This window comes from Salvia splendens, chromosome 17, assembly GCF_004379255.2.
Source record: "Salvia splendens isolate huo1 chromosome 17, SspV2, whole genome shotgun sequence".
Lineage (NCBI taxonomy): Eukaryota > Viridiplantae > Streptophyta > Magnoliopsida > Lamiales > Lamiaceae > Salvia > Salvia splendens.
This window is the reverse complement of record NC_056048.1, coordinates 3973050-4000997: the sequence shown is the minus strand read 5'-3', so window position 1 is coordinate 4000997 and position 27948 is coordinate 3973050. Positions and strand designations below refer to the sequence as shown.

The following is a 27948-nucleotide window of genomic DNA, read 5'->3' as shown; positions in this document are numbered from 1 at the left end:
AAGTACTTTAGCTTCTTCTCATCTCCTTGTTAGGTTGATAATATTTAAGTATGTCATTAACTAAGCTCAAGAAGCTACATACGTCAAAATCGTAGATTGGTATCATAGTTAATTGCGTTTATGAGCTCATTTAAATTGACATCAACTATTATAAAAACAATAAAACAATATACTACGAGACAATAACCCGAAAGAATAAACCAAAGCATAAACGGCTACTCAATTATATGTTCCCACGCCTAAAAACATTTGCTCTCAGACATCCCCAACTAAACAGAATAATCAATCAAAATTTATCAGCTTTCCATCATAGAAAAATACAATAACTGATATTTACATCAAGTTTTAATGCCTTGAATTCTGACTGCCACATGGGAAAAGCTTACCCTCGACGTATGTGCCTGCTTTAATTTGACTTAGTTATGGCTGGCGACATTTTCAAGAACCATTTCTCATTAAATAATCACACCAATATATTTATTCCCAAAGGCCCTCTCTATTATATAGTAGTATGAACTAATCAATGAAATTATCAATACTACTTTATCTTAATTAGTCTTTCCTCCTAATCAAATTTTCTCTCTCTCCTCATTCCACTTGTTCTATTTTGTCTTTAGTTCTTTCCAACAAGACACAAAAAAAAAATATTCCCTCTCTCGCTGGCAAAAACTCACCGGCGGCGTTTGTTGTATTAATATTGAATCACAGAGGCGGTGGTGGCGGCTTTGATGGCGGCCTAAGCATTCATGTGATTCACGTGAGTGAGCGAGTGAGTTCGTTCATACTCTTCTTCTGTTTGCATTAATTCATTGCTTCTTGATTATATAATCTCTAATTTGGTTGATTTTTTTCTGCAAAATGGGTGAAATCGTGGAGTTTCAGGTGAGGACCGTGTGGGACATCCTTGGGGAGAGAATGGACGGCGTGGATCGCGCGGAGAGGAGGCCCAGTTTGAAGGAACGGCTCGGATTGAAGGGGCTGGGCTGCTGTGGGCCGAGTTGGGGGATTGGGCCCACGTCCATGAGCGTGATTGGTGATGATGAGGGTGTAGGTGGGCGTGAATCACCTGATCCGGTGCCGGTTGCGGCGCCGTGCGTGCCGCAGTCGCCGGGGATGAATCTGGCGGCGGCGCTGGCGGCGGAGAGGCAGATCAGGGCGGCGCTGGATTTTGGGAATGTGGCGGGAACGCCATCGAGGGTGTCGTTGATGACGCTGCTGGAGGAAACGGACGGCTGCGATGGGGAGATGAGGAGGAGAGAGGAGGGGGAGAGTGATTCGGTGTGCTGCGTGTGCATGGGAAGGAGGAAGGGAGCGGCGTTCATACCATGTGGGCATACTTTTTGTAGGGTGTGTTCGAGGGAGCTGTGGTTGAACCGAGGCTCCTGTCCCCTCTGCAACCGCTTCATTCATGAGATTCTCGACATTTACTAATAGGTCGGGGATTGGAGTCATTATTGATGTAAAAAAACATTGATCAACAATACATTTGATGTCATCGTCTGCTTCTATTGTGACGTGTTAATAATGTTGTTTTATAGTTTTAATTAAATGAGATTATTTGTGAAAACTAGTATTGGTGACACTAAGAATAGATGTTAGAAAGGAAATTAAATGAAAAATCGATATAGACATATTGAAGAAGAGATTAAACTTTCCCCCCATTCTAAGTTTGAATACAATGAGAAATATGTACTCCTACCTTTTTTCATTTTCAGCTTTTGTTCCTTTATGAATGAAAAAAGAATCTTGGGAGAGCTACAAAACCTTCATTGAATTGTGTTCTGGCTTTTCTCTGTATGGCAACTAAGAGAGTTCCCCATTTTTTTAAAAAAATTTTAGTCATTTTGACAATTTAGTCTCATTAAATACAAACAATTTTTCTATGGGTTGTAAATTTGATAGACTTAACCGCTCAAAATATGGAGACACCACTTTGCTTAGATGTTAGCCCATCTTTCACATAAAAAGTACTAAAACTATGGGTTGAAAGTTGAAAGTGTGTGTGTGTGTGTGTGTGTGTGTGAGAGAGAGAGAGAGAGAGAGAGAGAGAGAGAGAGAGAGATTTTGCTATTAATAGGCCCAATTTACACATTACTAAACAGACACAAAGAAGCCCATTAGTATCGAATTTTAAGTGGGCTGAGCCATAATTTTCAAGAAATCAGCCCAATTATTTAACTTTCATAAAAACTTACGTGAATTGGGCTCTTAAAATTATGCTAAAAATAGCCCAACCATTGTACCAATTTCCATTTAAAAACAGAACTTTTGTAAATTGCAACAGTTAAATTTATTATGTTTGCATGATAATGGAGAATTTCTCATTCAATTATGGAAATTGTATCAAACTCTAATCATGTTATTTGATGACATGATAAAACACTCAATATAATTATTCAATCATCCCTCTAATTCATGATGAATTGATCATTATTGTTAAGGTTATTATAATCATCCGGAAAAAAACAAGAAAAACAAATTTCCAGCTATTCTTGTGTACGTACCGCACAAATTCCAATACAATCATCATTATACTTTACTTTTTCTCTTTTGTTATGTATTTGGTGAATGAGGTATACTTTTACAAATTCATTGATACAAATACATGTGCTGTGTTTATAGAGACACTCCACATGCAATTGGACCACATTATACTTTGATATTTACATAAATGTAACGGATTTAGCATCATAACAGTTTGCAACTGGGAAATAGATTGGTCCACAAAAATCTAGTATTGTTCTTCTCAAAAAATAAATTCATGAAGGCATAAAATAGGAGAAGAATATTTCAAGATGAGAAAGTTTTGCCATGCAATAATAGTGAGGGTATTATTTGGCTATGCTAAGGTTACAAATCCTTGCATCTTAGAAATTGTTTAAAGCTTAGATTATACTCCCTCCGTCCCACATAATTTGACCCAGTTTTCCATTTTGGGCAGTCCCACATAATTTGACCCATTTCACTTTTACCATTTTTGGTAGTGGACCCCACATTCCACTAACTCATTCCTACTCACATTTAATTATAAAACTAATATATAAAAGTGGGACTCACATTCCACTAACTTTTTCAACTCACTTTTCATTATATTTCTTAAAACCCGTGCCCGGTCAAAGTGTCCCAAATTATGTGGGACGGAGGGAGTAAAACTTTATTTTGAAAAATAAGTTGTACTCCCTCCGTCCCACGTTACTTGAGGCGTTTCTTTTTGGCACGGGATTTAAGAAAGTTGTGTTTAGTGAGTTAAATAAAATAGAGGAGGAAATAAAGTAAGAGAAAGAAGAGAGAGTAAAGTAAATAAAAGAATAAAGTAAGTATGATTAAATGTTTTGTTTTTAGCCAAAAAGAGAAATGACTCAAGTAACTTGGGACAACCCAAAAAGGAATACGACTCAAGTAACTTGGGACGGAGGGAGTAAGTGTTATTAGATAATTGGCAGTCCAAGATGTTTCGAGAAGATTGTAACTACAAAATTTAAAATATTGAAAATTTTGTAACATAAGAAATTCGGTCTTAGTATCATGGTAAACTTTCACTTGAAACTACATTTGTAACAATATTAGTAGTTGCATGTGTATATGTTATGTCCAAATTTGACTTTAAATAAAAAAAATACTCCATGAAGTTTGTAAATTTGACTTTAATGGAATTTTCAAAGGGTGAGGAAGGTAGATCAAGTGCATTATTCAATCTCTAGAAACTACTAAAGTACCTAAAAATTGGGGAAGGATAGGTGACATTATAACTAAAAATTAGTGTGGTTGACACTCTATTCACAATTATTTTGTTCTCATTTGTCTTCAATAATTGTCAACTAAATTTTAATCACATCTTATCATAACCTCTCTCCACCAAGTTATGCATATTGTCAATCCACCAATCATTCATTAAAAACTAGACAAGATTATTGATAGAAATTGCTTAATAGATCTATGGACCCCTCTTTATACAACATACGACATAATTAACTATTTGAGATCATCTCTCCCATTTTTAGTGTCTCACGTTGTATCCCCCACTATCAATATTTTTAGTCTTTATAATTTTACCTCTTCAATCTCTATCATTATATTCTTGATTAATTTTGAACTTCTTCTTCTTTTCTTTTTTTACATATTAAATTAATATACTACTCCATATATTTTGCACTTAAATCTTTTTGTCACTCGTACGATCCAGTCAAACTGCATTGACCAGACTTAGATTCCGGCATGGGTGGGATCAAATCGACGTTTTAGTATTTACCACATTTTAATTTCACAATTCATTTTTCTTAAATGAAATGCCGACCACATTTATATTAACATACATGAATATTTTTTGAGAATTTTGCTAGTAGTATTTTGGGTGGGAAGGTCAAGCTTATACCTCCATCAATCTCGGCATCTCTTTCACTTTCATGGTGTGAGCCCCCACCACATGAGACACACTGTATCCAGACACTATTTATCTCCTACAACTCATCCCTTTTGGGGAAGAAGTTACCAACTTGCCAAGTGGATTACTTTGATTCGACTTCGAAAACAACTCTTCATTTGAACGACCCTCACTTTGCATGATAATTGATACCTAACTTGCTAGATATAAGTCGTAACATAATATTTTTTATACTTTATCAAATTAGCATTTGTCATATGCATGATTACCACGTGTAATCGCACATTTGGGGATGCAAACTCATCTCACATAGTTAACAATAAAAATTGTAAGCAAAGTATTATATTATTTCCTCTAACTCCATTAGACTGAGATCTTTTAAGCAAGTGGCCCAAAATAAAACCATAACCTTTTGACCAAAAATAGACAATACTCCTATTATATTAATGTAGACTTTGAGAATACGTCATCAAACCCTTGTACAAGTACTAATATGAAGTTTGAGTGAGCATTGTCAAATCTGCAATACCATACTAATGTAGAGTTTGACAGTGCATTGTCAAAAAATCCTCACATATTTGATGAGAGAAATAGATGTGAAGTTTGAGTGTGCGTCGCCATAAATCCTCAATATCATACTAACACGGAGTTCGGATATGCATAATTTGACGAGAGGAATAGACGATGAAGCATGTACTTAATTTAAGTTCTGATGTGCATCGTCAATACTCACATGTTTGATGAGAGAAATAGACAATGACACGTGTACTTAATTTAAGTTTGGATGTGCATCGCCAAAACCCTCACATGTTTGATGAGAGAAATGTACACACGCATGTGTTTAATTCGAAGCTCCTAGAAAAATGGTCATAGTGGAGTGTCGTATCACTCTCTTTATCTTTGCTTTACTTTTTTGCCGATGTCCAATTTGATATATGAACAGAAAATTATAAAAAAACATGGAATAATGCCAAATTGAAATTTTCTTACAACACCATCATGTATTACAGTATTAGGACTTCAAATGTCATCACTTATTTGATCAATGGATAAAATCCACTTACAATGTCTGTTTTGAAAGGCCAAATTCTAACCGACCTTGGAGCGATTTCAATGGATATTGTCTGCCGCAAGCAATATATATTTCTTACAGTATAGGTTTGCATAATTGGTCAATACATAAATGAAAAAGGAAGTCGAAATTCACTCTCTATATAGGTGTCTAATTTTCTCATTTAAATGTGTAGTGTTGAGATCAAGACACTAAATTAGGAGTGTTTTGTTACAAATTCATCAATGTCACATTGAGTAAGTAAAATTGGAAACACTGTATTAGTGTTTCTTGATGTGCAAGACTTGTGATCTTAGTTTGCGAGGAAGCTTTTTTGACTACAAACTTATTTCATATCGATGAACAAGTAAAACTGAAAACACTATATTAGTTGAGTGAACAAGTAAAATTAGGATGATGTTTTTTGGAAATGATCCAAAAATAAATCCGTGAACACTTGTGATACATGCCTAGCCATATCCAACTCACTCGATGCCAGACAACCCAACCACGATCCAAGCCCGTGCATCCTAAGCCCATCGGGTTAGGAGATTATGTCTCTAGATAAGAAATGATCTTCAAGATAATCTTACCTTACTTACAAGATACCATTCAAGATAAGGAAAGATCTTCAAGATAGTCTTACCTTATTTGTAAGATATCACGAGGAAAAGATCTTCAAGATAATCTTATGGAATGACATTTATCTAGTTCGTCTAGTGCCATTAAAGTATGTAGTTGCATATGTGTGATGTAACTAATTATTTTTACTATACCCGAGATTTAGCCAGCTCTTGATGTCACTAAATTCATGTCATGACAATTATTTTGTAGTATACATATTAACATATGAGGAGTTGAGGTTTATCGAGTGCACATGAAATATAGTAGTTGCATGATTCTCACAACATAAAAAAATCTAAATTTTTGAAAGACAACAACATAAAGTTTTATTTATTTATTTAAGACCTAATATACATTTAAATTGGAATGGGACAGCTTGAGTGAATGGTGTTATCAACTTATCGGCATGTTGCATCAAATACAAGAGTATAAAAGAAAATTCACTTTAATTTCTTGATTGGTCTGTTGCTTACAAGAGTGGAGCCTCTACAGTTAGTACTTTTCAATCAAAGGTGACATTTTTATCAAAATAGGTTCTATACCGTACAAAAATACTACTACAATGTAGAGAAGTTCAAAGAACCTAAGATCAGATTCAAATCCGACATAGCAACATGCGATTTCTTTTTCAAAACCTAATTTTTTTTGTATATATTCAATTCATCTATCATCTTTGCTTTCAAAAAGTAGATTCAATTGCAAAGAATTGTCTAGAGTCCAAAACTATCCATGAAGTCATGATGACACTCCAAACATGTTGAAAATAAACCAGAAAAGATTGTTAGTGTCAGAAATGTTTTCATGAGATTTTTGAATATATTCCACTTTTATGTGATTTAGACTATATATTATTGAGATCATAAAAGGAAAAAAGAAAGATAAGTGCCCACATATTAGTCAAATCCTACGATCTTATATCTATGGTTGGTACTTGGTAAGTTTGTTAAACATAAAATGGAAAAAAGACAAATATTTAAAGAACCCAATCTAGGGGTAATATGTCTAGCCAGGATCTAGTTGGTGTCAAATGTCAACTCAGTAATCAGCCATAATACTGCATTGTTCCAATTCTATTGAGTCATATTCCCATTTTAGCGTCAGTTGGATTGTTTTTATATAACAAAATTCAATATATTTAATCCTTTTTATTTTATTAATTTTCCACGTACGTAGCTCTAAACGTTTATTCTTTATGGCCCAAAGAAATGCTTCAACTACAGTAGAATAATATTGTTTGATCGATGTTTTCGTCAGGAAAGATGATACTGTTCAATTGATGTTTTATGAGATCTCATTGGGTCCCTACTCTCTAGCTAATATGATACTCCAATTAGATACTTCCTTTGGTCCCCATTTAATTGTCTCATAGTTGACCATTGCAGGTTTTAAGAAATTTTTTAACACTATCAAGAAAAGCAGGAGAAAGAATTTGATAGAATGTGAATCCTACTTCTATATATCATTCTTATAATAATTGTGAGTAAAATGAGTTAGTAAAATATGTGGTCCACTTGCTGAAAATAGTAAAAGTGAAATGAGATAATTAATTTGAAGGACTAGAGGGAGTACATATTATAAGACTAGATTTAAAAACCTACTCACAATTGTTAGTTGAAAATAAATTAGTACAATCCAAAAATCACGAAGGATATTAAGTACTACTAATATATTTTTCTTGTTTTATTCGGGTTACTTTGCTTCTTCGTACGTTCTTATTGCTTTCTTTCATGGAACTTACCAAACATTTTATGCTAAATTCGCTTGAAATTTTCTTTTCAATAGTTTTCTTTTGTCAACTATGATGCAATGCATACTTAATTTAAGGTACCAAAGATAATGCTTTGATGCTTACAAGATAATGTAAACGTATTTTGTGGAGAGGGACACTTCATAGTTGTATAAAAAGGTAGGGAAATCATTAATGGATATAGATACTTTTAAAAGAGGTGAGAATAAACTTTCAAATTAAAAACTTAACAATGGTTCCAAAATCCTAAACTTTTAATGGGGCAGCTTAAACTAAAACCCCTTTTTCTTGATATTGCAAAATTATTAATTTATTATTGTCTATCGGCATCAAATAGTTTGACCAGTGGCGGATCCAGGATTTTCAGTTTGGGGGTGCGATAAATAAGTAAAGTAACTCGGAACTTCAAAATCCGATGTTAGCATAAATTAAGATTAACATAATATACCTTAATGCTTGAATTCAAAAGATATAACAACCGACATAATGTTTATTCTATAAAAGAAAAAATGTATACTACGTCAATTTACTTCAATTTTTATAAGTTTAAAAAAAATATTTTTTTAAATACTATAGCACTAAGGTAATGTTTATTGTAGAAGAAAATATATACAAATGTAATGTTATTATATAGAAGAAAATATGTGTAAATTAAATTCAATTTTTATAGATACAAAATAAAAGGGTGCATATGGTGTCATTTAACTACAATATTGTGGAAAAATGATTAAAATTAAAATGAGGTAACAACACACCAGAAAGGAATCGAACATGAGCATCCAAATACACAAATGGGGCGAATTACCACTACACCACCAACGTTTCTTGGTACCAAATACATCTATATATATAATTAACATGAAATTTGGGGTACATTGGTACCCTTGTTCCAATATGGCTCCGCCACTGAGTTCGACCCACTCATACTTATTTAGCATGGCTTCATGACAATCATGCAATCATATTTAGCGAGGCACTTCAAATAATTATAGAAACGCATTTAAATCCATCTTTTTTTTATGTATTTATGTTAATCAAATTATAATTGAGAATTTAAGATAGTCAAGCAATTCTTTAAGGGAAAATTACGAAATATATCATCAAATTTAAACAAATTTTGGTCAATCCCATATATACTTTTAGAAATTAATACAATAAATTATTAAAATCGGAAAATTCGCAACTATCCAAAAAAAAAATTTATTTATTTTTAGTTGGGGTGAAATTGACGCTATGATTTATTGACAAAATTTCGAAATTTGGATGAAACAATTGCAAATTTCTCAAATCTGATGATTTATTTTCCATTTTTTTAAAATTCGACACCGGCACAATTTAATTAAACATTGGATTTATTTGTTGACAATTTGCTCATTTTTAAATGTTGTAGAGGTCAGTATGGTCATTTTTCAAATGTGTGTGTGGTGTGGGCGTGTGTGGCTATTCAAGTTGTAATACCAGAAAACGACGTCGTTGCGTTGTCACATCGGCTAATATGGCAGCTCAACTTTACACCGTTAAAAATATGAATAGATGAAGGTACGTACTAGCCTAGCCCACTGCCTACAATAAGTTGTTCAATAATTTAATTGCCAAAATAAATGAATCAAAACTAAAGTTTGAGAGTCATATATTTAGACAAACTTGTGAGCATACATTTAGTCATCGTTATCATTATTTATAATAATATTTCATTCATCCACAAAAAAATTGCAAGGCATCATTTTAAATGTTTGGTGAGAATTTTGCGTGGATAACATTAAAAGAATAAAACATTTTTTTTATGGAGGAACCGAAATTAAAATTATACTCATAAGACCTTATAAATTATTATTGGGATCATCACATTAAATTTATTCTTTTTTATCTTCAACTTGAAAGAGAAAAGAAAAAAATGAAAAATGAAATAAACGATTAAATTGGGCATTCATTATTATTAATTTATAAATTAATTACAGTAAGTTTGGGGGTAATAAGTTTTAAAAAGGTACATACTTTCTTAATGAAATTATTGTCTTTTACCTTAATGAAATGACAAAACCTTGATTAGATTTGAATAAGCACTACACAATCCGTATATAAAAAGTTTGGTCACCAAAAAATAAAATTCCGTGGCACAGTAAAAGTTAGGCCTATTGCATGATTTGCATCACTAGACTCGTTAAGAACAAAAAGAGAACAAAAAAAAAAATTCAATTTGCAAATATCAAATGCCATTTTAAAAGCATGCAACAACTTAACGTAAAGTGAACCAAAAGGAATAATTATAGATTTTATGTTAGTGACGAAAACTATATTATTTCTTAAAACTAATAGTCAAGTCTAAGGAGAATTTATTTTCTCAAAAAGCGGTTAAAATATCCTTAAAGTGTACACTAAGTCACTAATTACTCAATTTAGAAAGAAAAAAGTGGGATTAAAGTAAATTAAATAAAGCAACTTTCCAACCAAATCGACTTGATCTTGAACTCTTTTACAAGATTTTATCCTTTTAATTATTGAAGTCTTTTTAATGGCGTAAATTAAGAGAAAGACAGCACAAGATTATTATGCTTCATGATTGTCACGAATTAAATATGATGACCCACTTGATCTAGCTTGTCATTTTCTCACTTAATGTTCTGTTTCCTTTTTCCGAAATATTTTGTTATTTTTATCTACTTTATTGTGATTATATGCCAGTGCAATTGTGTGGTGAAAAATTGATTATATTAGTTTGCACTCATAATTTCTATGATGTTTCAGTTTTACTTACTTAATTATTAATATTTAGAATTGGGAGATTGAAAGATTGAAATTCATATCTATCACATTTATCAAAGAAAAGGATATTAGCTGAGTTATTGCCATATTCTTGTATTCTTCATGATATATGTACTTTCGTATTATGTTCTTTTCACACTTAACAACTTCAAAATTGAAATATTATGTGTTCAAATTTAAAAAATATTTGCATGTTCGTTCCAATCTAATCATGTACGCAAATGAATATCTAGCTAATAAGTACATCAACAAATATATATATATACAGAATGAAAGTGCACTTTACTTACACTATCTATGTCAACACAACTTCTTTTTCTTTCATCACTAATAACACCCACAATTTAGAATATCAAGAACTATTCTTCACTTAACACTATTCATGTCTTATCAATAATCAGCTCTTAAATTGCGAATAACTACAATGGACGTTTCTTAATTTTTTGTGATAGTAGACTTGATTCGAATTTCGGAAAAGGGCAAGTTTTTTATTTATCTCAGCGTATTTTATTTTCAACGGGCATGCAATTATTTTATACATTCAATGAAATGTTTGTTGAAATAAAAGGAAATAAATTTGATTTTTGTAGTAGTATATCTAGATATTATCTCGTAGAAATATCTTAATATTATCTAAATCTAGATAGTAGAATTTTCTTAAATTATTAGTAGAGTTCTACATATTACTTATCTTATAAAAATATAGATATATACAATATAAAAGAATTAAGTAAAAAATTCTAGGATATACAGAAAATGTCTATATATACATGTGTGTTTTGGATCATTTGCACCGATTGTGAAGTAAAGTATTCTAAATTTATCCAACCCACTAAATCTAATAATAATAATGGTTGTTGGTTTTAAAAAATCACCAACTTTGCGCATTTTCGGTATTTCACTTTCAATAAAAGTGATAGTATATAATATATAATATCATGAATTTTGAAAATTATATTATTTCCAAAACCCGAGCCGGATTGAAATTTTTAACTAAAAAAGATTATTATAAAAGTGATAGTATATAATATCATGAATTTTGAAAATTATATTTTTTCCAAAACCCGACCGGGATCGAAATTTTTAACTTAAAAGGATTATTATATAAGTAATAATATATAATATCATGAATTTTGAAAATTATATTATTTCCAAAATCCGACCCAGATTGAAATTTTTAACTAAAAAAGATGATTACTTGGCTTGCCATAAAATTAACGTAACCTAATTTTTACTATTATCCTTTGGCTTGCCATAAAATTAACGTGGCCTAATTTTTACTATTATCCTTTTTCTAGGTGACAAATTTTTACTATTATCCTTTTTCTAGCGAAAAGCTGACAAATTTTTACTATTATCCTTTTTCTAGCGGACAATTTGAGGCAGCTGACAATTGAATTTTGCTTCTCTCCTGATTTGAAGTTCGGATTGAATATTTGCGTTTAATAAATTTGTAGTTGAGGATTTCCACAACAATTTCCACTTAGTTCAGGGGCGGATCCAGGGAATAAGGGGCAATTTCTCCACCTCAATATAATTAGTTTATACTAATTTGTTAATGAATTTTTAAAATTTTGTAATTTCACTTAGTTTAATGTTGAAATTTGACCAACACTTTAGCAAATTTGAGTTCCACATCTTGATTCTTTGGATTCAAAAAATGAATCTCGCATCACGTTTGAGTTCAAATTTGATTGAATGAATTCGGTTCAATGTTCAAATCTGATTTTGTAAGACCATTTTCTAACAGTACTGTAAAACTTAAAAAGCAAAATACTTCCAACAATACTGCAAAACTAGTTCTATTATAGATTTACACTAAAAGTATATTAAAAACACTTTTCAGATTTTGATTTATTGCATTCAAGTCCATATCAATTTATGTTTATCAAAATAAAATAAGATGGGAAGAGAAATTAAAATTACAAAGACAGACAAACTTACAGGAAGAAGAAGAGCGGCTGGGAGAAAAAGAAGATATGAAAGAATAACCTAATTTAATTATATTAATATTTAGTTAGTTATTAATTAGTGGGCTGGGCCATATTAGTTAAATTAGAAAAAGTTAAATTAATATTATAAGTAAAATTACACTATACGTATGTACATTAATATTTGAGAACTTCTACACGGTCATATAATTTTAAATATTAAGGATTGTTTATTTTAGTTTAAGAATTGACAGAATCATTAATCATTAATTGATAATAATAAATTTTGATATATAGTTATATTAATTAATAAATATTATAGTATTTAATTTAATTTAATTTAATTTAAGTTATTGGCACAGTGTTATGGGTTTAGTGTGTAATTTAGAAAAAAATATGGGTATGATTGAAAAGTATAAAAAGTAAGTGAATAGAGATTAATCTTTTGGGTTTGAGTTTAGTGTAAATGACTGGAGTAAAATCAATATTTAGTGTGACATTTACACTAAAATGAGTTTGAGTTTAGTGTAATGATTGGAGATGCTATAACCTTTGCAGATTTGAGTTCCACATAATTTGCAGAATTTGGGGCCGAAAGTTGAATCTGTTTCGCGTTTGAGAGCATTCTGTAAACTTTTGTGTGTGTGAATCTTGAATGTATGTGTGTTTGATCGGAGAGTATTGAGAGAGTAATTTTGGAGAAAAGAAATTTTATATTGAATGGAATGAAATTGCCGAGCGAGCTACAAAACAACAAACTAACTGCTATTTAAAACTAAACTAGCTAACGGTCGAAAGCATCGAACGGTCAGAATTCAATCTCCCATGATCTCGCAATCCGACGGCTCCTGAAGGGTTTCAGCTCGCCAGATAGATTCTCATTTGATCCAGCTCGATTTGCAGTGAATTCATCACCCAATTTACAAACTCCACCTTGATGATAACACTGCCAATCAGCTGACCTTCTTAAGGTTTATGAAATTCATGCACGACTCCAGCTTTGCTCTTGGTATCGGCTTTGTCAACATATCTGCCGGATTATCTGCTATGTCGACCTTGAATATCCTTATTTCTCCATCTTCAATCCTTTCCCGAATGAAGTGTAGACGCACATCAATGTGTTTGCTCCTCTCATGATACACCTGATGTTTAGCCAAGCATAGTGCACTATTGTTGTCACATCCTATGCTTACAGACTCTTGAATTATTCCAAAGTCCCCCAACATTCCTCTCAGCCATGAGCTTTCCTTGACAGCTGATGTTAGTGCCATAAACTCGGCCTCTGTGGTGGACAACGCAACCACAGATTGTAAACCACTCTTCCAGCTTACAATTGAACCATAGAGTGTAAATAGATACCCTGATTGGGATCTTCTTGTGTCCAGATTCCCAGCAAAATCTGAGTCACTCCACCCCATCAATGCATCTCCTGTATATTCAGCTCCACCATCAAACAAGATCCCATAATCAGTGGTTCCTTTCAAGTATCTCATCAACCACTTTAATGCGGACCAGTGTTCTTTTCCATAGCTGGTCATATACCTGCTTGTCACTGATATAGCTTGAGCAACATCTGGCCGGGTACAAATCATGGCATACATTATGCTACCAATGATGTTAGCATATGGTATTCTCTGCATCTCTTTCTCCTCAGCCTCTGATTTTGGACTTTGCTCTGTTGTCAGCTTGTAGTGTTGTCCCATTGGTACAGCCACCTTCTTGGTACCATCCATCTTGAATTTCTTCAATAGTTTGGACACATACTCAGCTTGATTCAGCCATATCTGTCTGCTCTCTCTTCTTCTCACAACAGACATCCCCAAGATCCTTCTAGCAGGTCCCAAATCCTTCATTTCAAAAGCCTTGCTGAGATCATCTTTCACTTTCTGGACTTCAATCATATTTGTTCCAGCTAGCAACATATCATCCACATACAAGAGTAAGTAAGCAACTGCAACTCCACCTACACTCTTGATATATACACATTCATCATAGGATGATCTCAGAAAACCAGATTTCACCATATGTTGGTTGAACTTCATGTGCCACTGCCGGCTGGCTTGTTTCAGGCCATAAATGCTTCTCTTCAGCAAGCATACCTTGTTCTCATCTCCATGCTTCACAAAGCCTTTAGGTTGATCCATATATATAGTCTCCTTTAGCTCACCATGTAGAAAAGCTGTTTTTACATCTAATTGTTCCAATTCCCAGTTCTTCTTAGCCACTATTGCTAGAAGAACTCTGATTGAAGTATGTTTGACTACAGGGGAAAACACTTCATCATAGTCAACACCATATTCTTGTGTAAAACCCCTTGCAACCAGCCTAGCCTTATGCCTCACCTTTTCACCCTCTGCGCCCTCTATTTTTCTTTTGAAAATCCACTTGCAGCTCACTATCTTCCTTCCATCAGGCCTTTCCACCAGCACCCAAGTTCCATTCTTCAATAGGGAATCAATTTCATCAATCATTGCCTTCATCCATTTTTCCCAATCCCTGCTGTTTTCTGCCTCCTCATAGGTGCTAGGTTCAGAGTAATCTACTTCCTCAGCAGCTATCAAGCAGAAAAATAGATACTCTGCATCAGAATATTTTCTTGATGGTTTCAGATTCCTCCCAGCTCTATCTCGAGCTAACTTCCAGCTGTTTTCAATCTCAGGGTTAGTCTGATGAGCTGGTTGAGGTGTATGCAGATTCTCAGATGCATCAGCTTCTCCAATCTGCTCAGATGTCTGGACTCCTTGGTTCTCCACCTCAAACTCAGTGATCTCAGAACTATTCAGTCTTACAGCCACATCTTGCCTTTTCTTGAAAGGCATATCAATTTCCCTGAACACAACATCTCTTGAAATGACAATTTTCTCATTTCTTGGCTCAATGCTCCATAGTCTATAGCCCTTTACTCCAGGCTGATAGCCTAACATGATGCATTTTATAGCTCTTGGCTCAAGCTTACCTTGCTTAACATGTGCAAAAGCCTTGCAGCCAAAAATCCTCAAGTGCTCATAACTGCATTTCCTACCATACCATCTGTGTCAGGCACATCTCCATTTAGACTTGAGGTGGGGCATTTATTCATCAATACAACTCCTGTAGAAGCTGCTTCTGCCCAAAACCGCTTCTCCAAACCAGAAGATATTAACATGCATCTTGTTCTCTCCAAAATAGTGTGGTTTGCTCTCTCTGCCACACCATTTTGTTGTGGATTGAGAGGGACAGTTCTATGTCTCTTAATTCCTCTCAATTTACAGAAAACATCAAATTCTTTTGACAGGTATTCCAGACCATTGTCTGTTCTCAAACAACCCAAAGTGGTGTTTTTTTCTGCCTCCACTTCTAGACACCATTCTCTGAATTTAGTGAATGCTTCTGACTTCTCCCTCAATATGAATATCCATATCTTTCTTGAATAATCATCTATGATGCTCATGTAGTATCTTCCACCTCCAATTGATTTAACTTGAGATGGACCCCACAAGTCACTGTGAGCATAATCTAGTGGCTTTGTGGATGTGTGAATGGCCTTCGGATAGCTCAATTTCTTTGCCTTTCCCAATATACATTCTTCACACCTAACTGAATCATCATCTTCTGTCTCATCACATTGAATAAGTCTCTTCTTCACCATTTCTTTCACAGTCCCAATGGCTGGATGGCCAAGTCTAGAGTGCCACAACCCCATGCTTTCAGTAACAAGAACATGTGTCCCATTCTCTGCATTTCTTTGAACAGTTGTTGTCATATAATATAGGCTTCCCCTCCTTTCTGCTTTCATCAGTGTTTTTCCTGCTTTACTGATAGTCATTACTCCAGCCTCAGACACAAATCTGCATCCTCTTCTCTCAAGAGACCCCAAAGATATCAAGTTCCTCTTGATTTCTGGAATGTATCTCACTGAAGTCAGTAGTATATGACAATTATCTCCAACTTTCAATCTGATAGTGCCAATTCCCTTAATTGCACACACTTGATTATTTCCCAGGACAACAGATTCTGATGCTTCCCTTAACTCTTCAAACCAAAACTGATTATGACTCATATGGAAGCTACAACCCGAGTCCATAATCCAAGATCCATCCTCCTTCTTGTCTGTAACATTCAGTGCCACTGGAAGTTCTGATTCATCTACTTCCTCGATAGAATTCACACCTTTTTCACCACTTTCTTGCTGCTTCATCTTCCAAGCATAGCAATCTCTCTTCAAGTGGCCAGGTTTCTTGCACCAATGACAGGATCTTGTTTCCTTTTGATCATTCGGAGCAGGCTTTGGAGTATCACTGAATTTCTTGTATGGCTTCTTCCCCTTGAATTTATTCACATTCAAGCTTTCACTGACTGAATTTCCTGACCTCAATTCATGACTCTGCAGCTCTTTTGATCTCAAAGCAGCCTGCACTTCAAGAAATGTCACAGTCTTCTCACGCCCATACAATATAGCATCACGGAGTTGATCATAACTAGATGGAAGCGCATTCAATAACAGAATCGCCTTGTCTTCATCGCCAATCGACACATCTATATTCTCCAGATCATCAATCGTTTTGCTAAAATCCTCCAACTGCTCCAACACTCCTTTTCCCTCCAAGAATTTATAGGAATACAACCGCTGCTTCATAATCAGCCTATTCGCCAGAGATTTAGTAAGATACAAATCTTCTAGTTTAGCCATTATACCTGCGGATGTCGTCTCCCTCGCGATCTCCCGCAGGACCTTGTCCCCAAGGCATAGAACGATTGTGCTATACGCCTTTGCCTCAATCTCCGCACGTTGCTGGATTGCTTTTTCATCGAGATCTTTGTCCTCTTCACCCTTCTCCTTCGGTGTCAGAGCCGACGCAAGACCTTGCTGCGTAAGCATCGCCTTCATCTTCATCTTCCAGAGTGCGAAATCGTTCTTGCCTGTAAATTTCTCCGCCTCAAAACGTGAAGCCATCCTTCTTCGCAGATTCGACTCCCTTTTCAAGATTCAACACGATTCTGAAATTCACTTCCCACAGACGGCGCCAATTGTAAACTTTTGTGTGTGTGAATCTTGAATGTATGTGTGTTTGATCGGAGAGTATTGAGAGAGTAATTTTGGAGAAAAGAAATTTTATATTGAATGGAATGAAATTGCCGAGCGAGCTACAAAACAACAAACTAACTGCTATTTAAAACTAAACTAGCTAACGGTCGAAAGCATCGAACGGTCAGAATTCAATCTCCCATGATCTCGCAATCCGACGGCTCCTGAAGGGTTTCAGCTCGCCAGATAGATTCTCATTTGATCCAGCTCGATTTGCAGTGAATTCATCACCCAATTTACACATTCTTATCTGGGTTTTCAAGAATTTTATTTTGTTAAGTTAATTGTTTGTATTTATTAATTTTAGTTGTTATATGTTTTCTTTGTTAGTTTTAATATTAATGTATTCCATATGTGTAGACACATGGAACAACCACATATAATATGTACCAATAAGTAAGATAGCAGGTTCACTGCATGACCCATTGTGGAAAATAAAAACCGATTTCAAAATTCATGATATTATAGTACCACTTTTAGAGTTAAAGTAAATGGAGTAATATTCATATGTAAGTATAGATCTACCATCATGATTCTTATATAGTGTCGTAAAACGAAATGATCACATTTATTTTCAAATTTTGAGACATTGTATATGTTTACGAAATGATCACATTTATTTTTAAATTTTGAGACATTGTCTATGTTTACTTGAGTCAGAAAACGGTGTTGATAAATTAACTTCTTTAAACTAGCTAGGAAAACAACATTTAACACGTGTTTGAATATACTTAATATAATGTTGTTAGACAAAATTTGTTAAAGAAAATAAAATAGAATTTGTGGGTGTGAATAAGATTGTTTGTGTTTTGAGATAGTTTATGGTTGGTCAAAGAAGGTTCTACTCTTCATAATTTTTTTAATAATATATGGACATTTTGTTAATATTATCGTTGAAAGGTCTAACCTGATTTAATAACTACTAAGAAGATTTTAATGTTCTCACAAAAACTAAAATGGTCAAATTATGAATAAGACCAGCTCGAGTGAAGCACGTTATCATTAAATTATTTTGTTGAAATATTATTTTCTAGTAACTGGATAATAATTAATTTAGCAGGGAATAATAAATATTTAGCCTCCAGCATTACCTCTCTCAGGGGCGGACACACTAAGGCAAATGGTGGGGCTTAAGCCCTTACCCAAATGTTATTTTTCGTTTTTTTTCACCGATATAATTTTTAAAATTTTGAGAAGCCATCTATAGCCCTTACTAAAATAACCCACTAAAGACTAAATCGTCGAGTATAAATAAAAGAAAAGGGCTGAGTTTGAGTATCTGAAAATGCTTAAAGAAATAACAATGTCAGTTGTATGTTGAAAACTTGAAACGAAGAAGAAGAGTATTGAATATTAGTAATATAATATTACTAGTCCTATTTACTATAGATAGCAGGCTACTAGCACTTTTTAAGGCTAAATAAGTATAGAGTATAGACTATAAGTGTAAAGCGTAGACAAAAAAATTTTTATAGCTTCAAAATTTTTATAGAGATGAGTATCTTTTTAAAAACTAATCCTTTTTTTATTACTAGAAGTTAAAGATAATTACATGACTACTTTAAATTAAACTCGTTCTTCTTCAAGTTAAAAACCTCCAAATTAGAAGCATGCTGATTATTTGTTTCATTCTTTAGGTTAGATATATGTTATACTAGTTTAATGTACTATAAAATATTTATGTACATCTATAGTTTTGTTGATTGTATTTTCCGTCCATAAAATACATTCCTACTCTTTAAAAATAGTAAAGTGACAGAAAAATAAAGGAAAAATGTAGTTGAAGTACAATTAGTGAAAAATGACACTCAAGTAGAGAAAATTATATATATTGACTATATAAAATATGTGTGCAACGAAGCCCTTACAAGAAAAATTTTCTGCGTCCGCCCCTGACCTCTCTACTGCTTGATTAATTCACACACAAATAAACAACATATTCTATCACATATATATGTGGGTTCTATTTATGTGGGTAAACAAAGTTTAAAAAAATTGAACTACATATAGAATAGAATAAATGGTTAGTTAATATAGAAAGTTAGAAACTTGTACTATTAATCTTACGTTTAACTAAACAATTCAAATGGGTGTCAATCTTTCATTATATATTTATAATTTTATATTAATAAGTGGTACTCCACCGACATTTATTATTTTTTGTAAGCAAATCGGCAAATTAGCTACTAATGTCGACGGTCCTAATTAACAATAATTAATCCTAATGTTGTATGACAGGTAAGCCTAGAATCGCAGCCTGCACGTGTAGCATTCAATTATTGGGTTACAATACAATGGTAATACATAACTTGTGGGCATAGATGAAGAAGGTTATCGATGATTAGAGCATCCGCAGCGCTGGCTCGTTGCCGGCTTGGTCTCGGCGAGCGATTAGAGCATCCGCAGCGCTGGCTCGTTGCCAGCTCGATCTCGTCTCGCCGAGACGAGCCAACATCGAGCCAGCGCTGCAAACATCCATCGCGTTGAGTAGCCCGGTGCCGAGAGGAGGCTGGCGAGCTCCCGTGCGGCCGTGACGGGGCGAGTGGGCGTCGTTTATATCCGTTGAAAAATATTTTTTTTGTTTTTTTAAAAAAAATCCGAAAAATATCAGAAAAAATAAAAATTGGGCAACCGTTAGACGATCACCGCATCACTTTCCATGATTATGCGGATTTCAATAAATTGTAATATTAGGATTTCAATTATGTATTTTTCGTATTTTCGGATGTTGTAATTTTCGTGGTTTTTAATGATTTTTTGAATTATTAGTATTAATTTAATATTTCAATGAAATATTAATTGAATTTGTTGGAAATAAAAATAAAAAATGAAATTGAATGAATAGTTAAGGGATGAGAAGGTTAAGAGATGGAGGGTTGCAGGTACTGTCTCTTAGTTAAGAGATGGGGTAAAAAGTGTACTGAGACCCATGAATAGTTAAGAGAGGAGACGATAATTGGACATGGATGTGGATGACCTTATTAGTACTGAAAATGGATAATAGACTAATAATTGAAATGAATTATATATTCCCCAAAAGTTGAGATATAGTTAATGATATCTTAAAATAGATGACAATTCTGAAGTCTGAAGTCTGAAGTTGATGAAGTTTTTCTGCCCATGAGCTAACATTGGAGTCAGCTCACCTAAATTTGCAATTATTAAGCTATAAATCCAGTTGAAAGGTAATATAGTATCTTAGTAATATAATATAAATAGAAAAGCTAGGGGGAAATTATAATGAAAATTAACGTGTTGTCCTCCCGCCATTACAATCCTTCCTTCTATTGTCTTTCAAATGGATTTCTTTTCTTTTGATAGGAAAACAATGACTAGATTTAGATGACGATGATTCTAATACTACTACTAATAATATAATTTTATAATTAGTGTGTGGGTCGATCAAGGGTAATAATGTTTTAGGCCAAAGGTCTTGGATTAGATTCTTATGTGATATGGCTTTTAAGAACATAAATATTATTATTACTCATGAAAATGGAATTTTAGTCACAAGAGAGGGAATAGTTTAAAACATCACAATTTTAAGGACCCAAGTTGCAATTTTCATCGCCAGAAATGCGACCAATTAATGTTCGAAATATTTCCTTCCCTTTCCATGAAAATACATGTGGGGCAAGATGGAAATTTATAATCCCACTAGACTATTATGAGCAGAAATCAAATCAAATTCAAAGCGTTTAACCTTTGTACTAAGATTTCTTTTAAAATCATAATGCACATCAAATTCAACTTATCAAAATTTAACAAATCACCAAAATTCAAAGCTTCTTTACTCTAATCATAAATTAAATAGAAATAGCAAAAAAAAAAGATAAAAATAATTTAGCCCTAAAGTAGAAGCCCATTCTAAATTCTCTAAATTGAAATTATTAAATCATACGTCAAAATAGTTGGAAACCCATGACTCCCTATGTTTAATCAATCGTCTGTGTACTATGGTGAACAAATTAGTATTCCTTCCATTCTAGTCTAGTCTAAGTGAGACATTTCATTTTTTGCATGTGTTTTGGAAAAATAACTTTATTCTCTTTTACTTTACTTTCTCTTCACTTTAACTATTACTCATGTTTTCCAAAATATGTGCGAAAGTGAAACGTCTCGATTAGACTAATACGGAGGAAGTATATTGAAAATGAATAATAAAACATGGAAATTTCAAATTAGGTATGTCGACAGCAGTATTGAATGCTAATGTTTATTTATCATTATTATTGAAAGCTAATGTCACCTGCAAATTGAATAAAAAGGATAAAAAAGAACTAAGCAAAGGAAAGGAGAAAGCCATGAGTAGTAGTAGTAGGGCCCCATTTCACACGACATATCCACAGTGAGAGAGTCGATCCAAAGTGGTAGGGGCCATAAAGATGTGATTCACATACGTGCTCCACGAACCCTGTTCCCACTCTCACTCTAACTTATATTCTTTTCTTTTCCCATATCATTGTCTCATCTCTCAATAATATTATAAGGACTAAAGTACTTCCAACTTTCAACAATTAATTAATTCCTATATGTATTAGTTGGATCATGTTTTTCACAATTCATAGTGAAAAAAATCTTTTATAGTATTTGAAATAAGCCCAGCTTCGTATGATATGTGTAATTTAACTTGACTCTAATATCTCATACCGATTATAAAAGGACAACTCGTATATGATTTATAGACCAAACGCGTTTTATCGCTTGACAAAACTAGTATTTTGGAATTAAAAACGATATTTTTTTTATATTTGAAATGAGCCCAACTTTGTATGATTTGTGTAATCTATCTCACATCGATTATGAATGACAACTCGTATAGCTAGGGTTTGTATGCCAAAAATGCTTTATAACCTGACGAACTAGTATGTTGAGATGAATTGTCCTGTTTGGTAGACGAAATCTTTGTATATTTGAAACGAGTCCAACTTCGTGCAATTCTTCTAATTTTACGAACACTAATACCTCACGGCGACTATGAAGAGCAACTAGTGTGCAATGTATACACTAAACACATCCATTCGGGGACATCCGATGAAATTGGAACGAAACAAAGAAGATTAACATGACCCCTGATGCAAGGATGGCACGCATATATCGAGAAAAAATAGTTTACTATACTAAACACGCTTTATCTCGTTACACACTAGTCTTTTGCAATGATTTTTCTTGTTTAGTAGGACGATCGTTACATACTCTGATGTCTCTATAATTTGTATGTGTCATGTGACTCAAGTTGGATGAAGGAATAATAAATTTCCCTTGACTAAGTGTATCCATAACCATCATTTTTCACTCCAAACAAATCTTTGTATAAATCTCAATGATTACTAAAGTGGAAACTATATAATTACACGAATATTGGCATCTCTCTCTATGGTGCCATATGAAAGGTGCATGAATAATGAGTTTAGTTTTGCTAAACGTATCCACAAAATTAGCCATATATAAGTTTAGGGGTGCGTTATAATGCTAACTTTTCTTAAATTGCTAACTTGCTAACTCATCAACGTAATGTATTAAAAATGTCAACACGATCACATTAAAATGTCAACACATATTTGTGTTGACACTTTAATAAACGGTGTTGACATTTAAATATTAATGTCAACACAATGTATTAAAATATCAACGTAAGTTTATGTTGACGTTTCAGTATCATCGTGTTGACATTTTTAATACACTACGTTGATGAGTTAACAAGTTAGTAATTTAAGAAAAATTAGCAACAGATCACAACCCTATAAGTAGATATAACAAAATCTAACATTTCTATAAAAATAAATTACAAGAGGAATCTTGATTTCCAACTAGAATAGAAAAACAAACCACTTACTTTTTTAGATATATAACTAGATGACTGTACAATGACACTACTAGACTATTACACCCACAAATAATTGGTCCATTTCGGATATTTGATTCGTACTATATTTATATAAAATTTATATTCTAGTATTCCATTAAAAATGAAGAAATAAACTTTTTTAGGCAAACCGAATTTTCAAAGCAAAAAATGGGATTCGAACACGACATGGAAAATGAAGGTGGCTCATGGACCATATTGACTCAACGCATGTTCTCCGAAGGCCGTTGAATGGAAAAATCGTTATCTTAATTAATGTGATTAGCAAAAATAATTAAGAAAATGTCGTAATCCATCTCACTTCCACGCCTATAAATACTTTACCTGCACAGAGACTAAATCAACTCATCAAATACGACAAGAAAAGAAAGAGAAAGAAAAACGTGAAATTAAACAATGGCGAATTTCCCAGTTATCAGCTTGGAGAAGATCAATGGCGAAGAAAGAGGCCAAGTACTGGATCAGATCAAAGACGCTTGTGAAAATTGGGGCTTCTTCGAGGTAAATTGATTCAATTTAATTTCTTCATGCATAAGAATTCGTTAAATTTTGTGTTACTTGATTAAATTTAAGAATTCGTTAACGTGTTATATTAGAAATCGGCCAGTTATCTATATTTATATAGATGAGCCAAGATCATCACCACCGGATTTAAGAGTTTTAACATTCTTGATTAAACATTTGCAGCTAGTGAATCACGGGATTGCACCGGAGTTCATGGATAAGGTCGAGCGCCTGACGAAGGAGCACTACCGGAAATGTATGGAGCAGCGCTTCAACGAAATGGTTGCCAGCAAAGGGCTCCAGGCGGTCCAGTCCGAGATCGACGATCTCGACTGGGAGAGCACCTTCTTCCTCCGCCACCGCCCTGTCTCCAACATCTCCGAGATCCCGGAGCTCGATGAGAAGTACAGGGCCGTGATGAAGGAGTTCGCTGCGAAGCTGGAGAAGCTAGCAGAGGAGTTGCTAGATCTGCTGTGTGAAAATCTTGGCCTGGAGAAGGGTTACTTAAAGAGGGCCTTCCTCGGCTCGACTGGCCCCACCTTTGGGACGAAGGTCAGCAACTACCCGCCCTGCCCGAAGCCTGACCTGATCAAAGGGCTCCGGGCCCACACTGATGCCGGTGGCATCATCCTGTTGTTCCAGGACGACAAGGTGAGTGGGCTCCAGCTGCTCAAGGACGGCGCGTGGGTGGACGTGCCGCCCATGCGCCACTCCATCGTCATCAACATCGGCGACCAGCTCGAGGTCATCACGAATGGGAAGTACAAGAGCGTGATGCACAGGGTGATCGCGCAGACGGATGGGACGCGCATGTCGCTCGCGTCCTTCTACAATCCTGGCGCTGACGCAGTGATATATCCTGCGCCTGCGCTGGTGGGGGAGGAGGATTGCGAGGAGCTGTACCCGAAGTTCGTGTTTGAGGACTACATGAAGCTTTATGCGGGCGTTAAGTTCCAGGCGAAGGAGCCGAGATTCGAGGCTTTTAAGAACGTTGACACTGCTTCTAACGTCGGACAGATTGCCACTGCTTGAGTGATTTATTTATTTTTATGGTGTTTTGTGTTGTGAAAGATGTTTGTGTGTGTGACTAGATGATATGAGTATGTGTGCTTGCTAGATTAGTGTGTGGGAATGGGATGATTCAACTTTGGAGAGGGGGTTTCTAGTCTACTTGTGAGGAACTTCTTCATCTAATAATTAATTATTGTTACTATTACTATTAAATTCTTGTGTTGATTGGTGATTGATTATTTGTGTGTAGTGATGCATGATGTTAACTCTGTTTTACAGAAGGAATAAAATCATGTGTGTGGAGACAAACTCCTATTATTGAAATCCAACATCCCTCAACAGGAACAGAAGATGGGATGGAAGTGTTGGTATTGGTATTTTAAGATATCTAAGCTAGATTATGTTGCTCACAGTTATTTGCAGATCTAAGACAGAATCTATTAAAGATGTTTGAAAATAATATAAAATGAAACAAGGTAAATCAGAGTAAAACATAGTAAGCGCCGCAACCTTAAGTAGAAAAGGTTTATACTATAAAATACTAGTAGTACTACTTTAGAAGTTTAGAAGCTAGAGCAAAGGTTAAGACAAGTCATCTCACTCATGCTGCATTTTAGTGGCTTTTGTTTCCACTTTGCCTCATTATTTGGGAACAACAAAATCACAATTGAGCAATTTAGGGCACCTGCAACCGGGTGTTGCCGGCGTAGAGGCGCACGGGGAGGGGTCGGTACGGGAGGTGTGGGAAGCAGCGTAGAGGTGCGTACCGCGTTGCGAAACACCTAACCAAGCCCTTTTTTTAATTGAAGATTGAATTTTGAATTATTTAATTGTCCAGTAGGGTGTTTTTACCAATGGATACAAGGGCACACATCCGACAAGTATGGTCGAGCCGTTGATTGACCAACGTATGTGGATCTAGCCTGCAATTTTGTGTAGCTGAGTCGAACAACGACCTCAATATCTTGAACTAATTGCCTTATATTCAACATTTGACACAACTATATTAATTTAATTCAAAGTAATTGAGATTATGGTGTTTTTCTTTCTATTTTATAAAGAATTCACTTCATAAATTATCTCTAAACTATTGCGTTTTCACACGCACTATTTTTGAAATAAATGGTAGTATCCAAACTAAAGGTATAACTACGTTTGAATTTTTCCACTTTTTTAAAAGAATTTAAGACAAAAATGCACTCAAATTTCATAAGCTTTATATTGAAATAGATCCTAGTACATAAAATGAACCTCAAAACTATACACAAAGGTAATTAAATTTAGTGAGAAACTGCGGCATTGATTCAATGTATTGAGTAGTAGTATTAATGCAAATAATAAAGGGTATCAATTTTCAGCAAATTTATCAAATTTAAAACCGTTTTCGCTCAATTTAGTTTTAAAACATTGCACCAACTATATTTAAAATTGTAGTATAAAAAATAGTATTACGTATTTATAATAAAATACTCCATATTTATTAGCTGACAGATAAGAGGATAAATGATACTCCCTCCATCCATAGAATAATGTCTACAATTTTCATTTTGGTCGGTCCGCAAAATAATGTCCACACTACTTTTTTATTTTATTTTTGGTAATCGAGCCCTACTTTTCATTCACTTATTATACTCATTACTCACATTCTGTTATTAAACTTATATATAAAACGTGAGAATCGTATTCCACTAACTTTTCCACCATCCCCCCTTTACATTTCTTAATATCCGTGGTCTTTAAATCATGGACGGAGGGAGTATATTTAATAGTGAACTACAAAGAAGGTCCATGAACAATGTGGCATATACATTTCCAGTATCCGCAAAAAAATATATCACCAAAGATATCTAAGCAAACACTTTCATTTGAGATACTTTTGCACTATTTTCGGACATTCTTATTCTTTTTGGCCGCTTTTAGTTTTAATAGATATTGTAGTCTTTATGTTATACTCCCTCCGTCCCGCACTACTCGCACTTATTTCCTTTTTGGGCGTTCCAAGTTACTTGCACTCTTTCCATTTTTAGTAAAAAATTTCACATACAGCCGTCATTTTTGACTTTCCTATACACTCATTCCTTAATCTCCGAGCCGAAAAGGAAATGAGCGAGTAGCCCGGGACGGAGGGAGTATTTATCTCTCATCCATTCTCCTTCTTTTTCACATTTTCTTCTCTTCTTATTGCAGTATTTAATTTCCTATTCGTTTCTCTTCATTCATTCTCAATCCAATTTAACAATAAATTAAATTAATTTGAACGCATGGACCATATTGTGTCAACGCAAGATATATAAGCTAGATTATGTTTGCTAATTAATTTGCTGATCTAAGACGGAATCTATTAAAGATGTTTGAAAATAATACTCCCTCAGTCGCATAGAACTAGAGTTGACACGAGTTTTAATACGTAATTTAATAAAGTAAACGCGAATGAGGAAAAAATAGTAGTTAAAATTGTATAGTAGATAATGCAATTCGTAAATAAAATTAAAAGAAGTAGAAAACGATTGGGACCGGACGAAAAAAAGGAATATAGGTATATATCTATGCGATGCAGTAATATTAAAAAATAAAACAAGGTAAAATCGGAGTGAAGCCTAGTATTTGAAACCACGCGCCGCAACATTAAGTGGAAATGGTTTATATAAAATAGATTAGTATGTATCTAAAGTAATGGTTAGGACATTGTAATCTCACTCGTGCTGCATTAACAGTGGGTTTTGTTTCCACTTTGCTTCATTACTTAGGAACAACAAAATCATAATTGTACAATTTAGGGCATCTGCAACAGGTAGACGGGAGGGGTGCGGTCCACGTCGTTGCAGGCGCAGAGGCGCGGCAAGGGAGGTGTCTAGCGTCATTGGAGGTTAGGGAGGCTGCAGACCGCAAGTCCATTTTATCTTTTTAGTCGAAGATTATTCTTTAATGTCCATTATGGTGTCTTTACTAGCGGATATAAGGGTACACATCTGACAATTGTGCTCGAACCTGTTGGTGACCAATAT

General features: G+C 34.2%; 2 protein-coding genes and 1 non-coding gene across 5 annotated transcripts; all 3 read left to right on the top strand.

Moving 5' to 3' along the window:
* Positions 1-380: 380 nt before the first annotated feature.
* LOC121773496 (baculoviral IAP repeat-containing protein 7-like) lies at positions 381-1567 on the top strand. Of its 3 annotated transcripts, none has more exons than XM_042170369.1 (2): positions 381-757; positions 883-1567. In XM_042170369.1, the coding sequence occupies exon 2, from the start codon at positions 916-918 to the stop codon at positions 1429-1431; it is 516 nt and encodes a 171-aa protein (XP_042026303.1). In that variant the 5' UTR covers positions 381-757; positions 883-915; the 3' UTR covers positions 1432-1567. The 3 variants fall into 3 exon arrangements, with proteins under 3 accessions (XP_042026303.1, XP_042026301.1, XP_042026302.1); XM_042170368.1 differs by having other exon boundaries at positions 425-769; XM_042170367.1 differs by having other exon boundaries at positions 413-1567.
* Positions 1568-22577: 21010 nt separating this feature from the next.
* On the top strand, positions 22578-22681 carry LOC121775618. Its single transcript, XR_006045169.1, has one exon. It is a non-coding gene; the product is annotated as a U6 spliceosomal RNA (small nuclear RNA).
* A 1086-nt stretch (positions 22682-23767) lies between these two features.
* On the top strand, positions 23768-25156 carry LOC121773658 (1-aminocyclopropane-1-carboxylate oxidase-like). Its single transcript, XM_042170556.1, has 2 exons — positions 23768-23929; positions 24116-25156. Exons 1-2 carry the CDS (start codon positions 23825-23827, stop codon positions 24962-24964), a joined length of 954 nt encoding a protein of 317 aa, XP_042026490.1. The 5' UTR covers positions 23768-23824; the 3' UTR covers positions 24965-25156.
* Positions 25157-27948: the final 2792 nt, after the last annotated feature.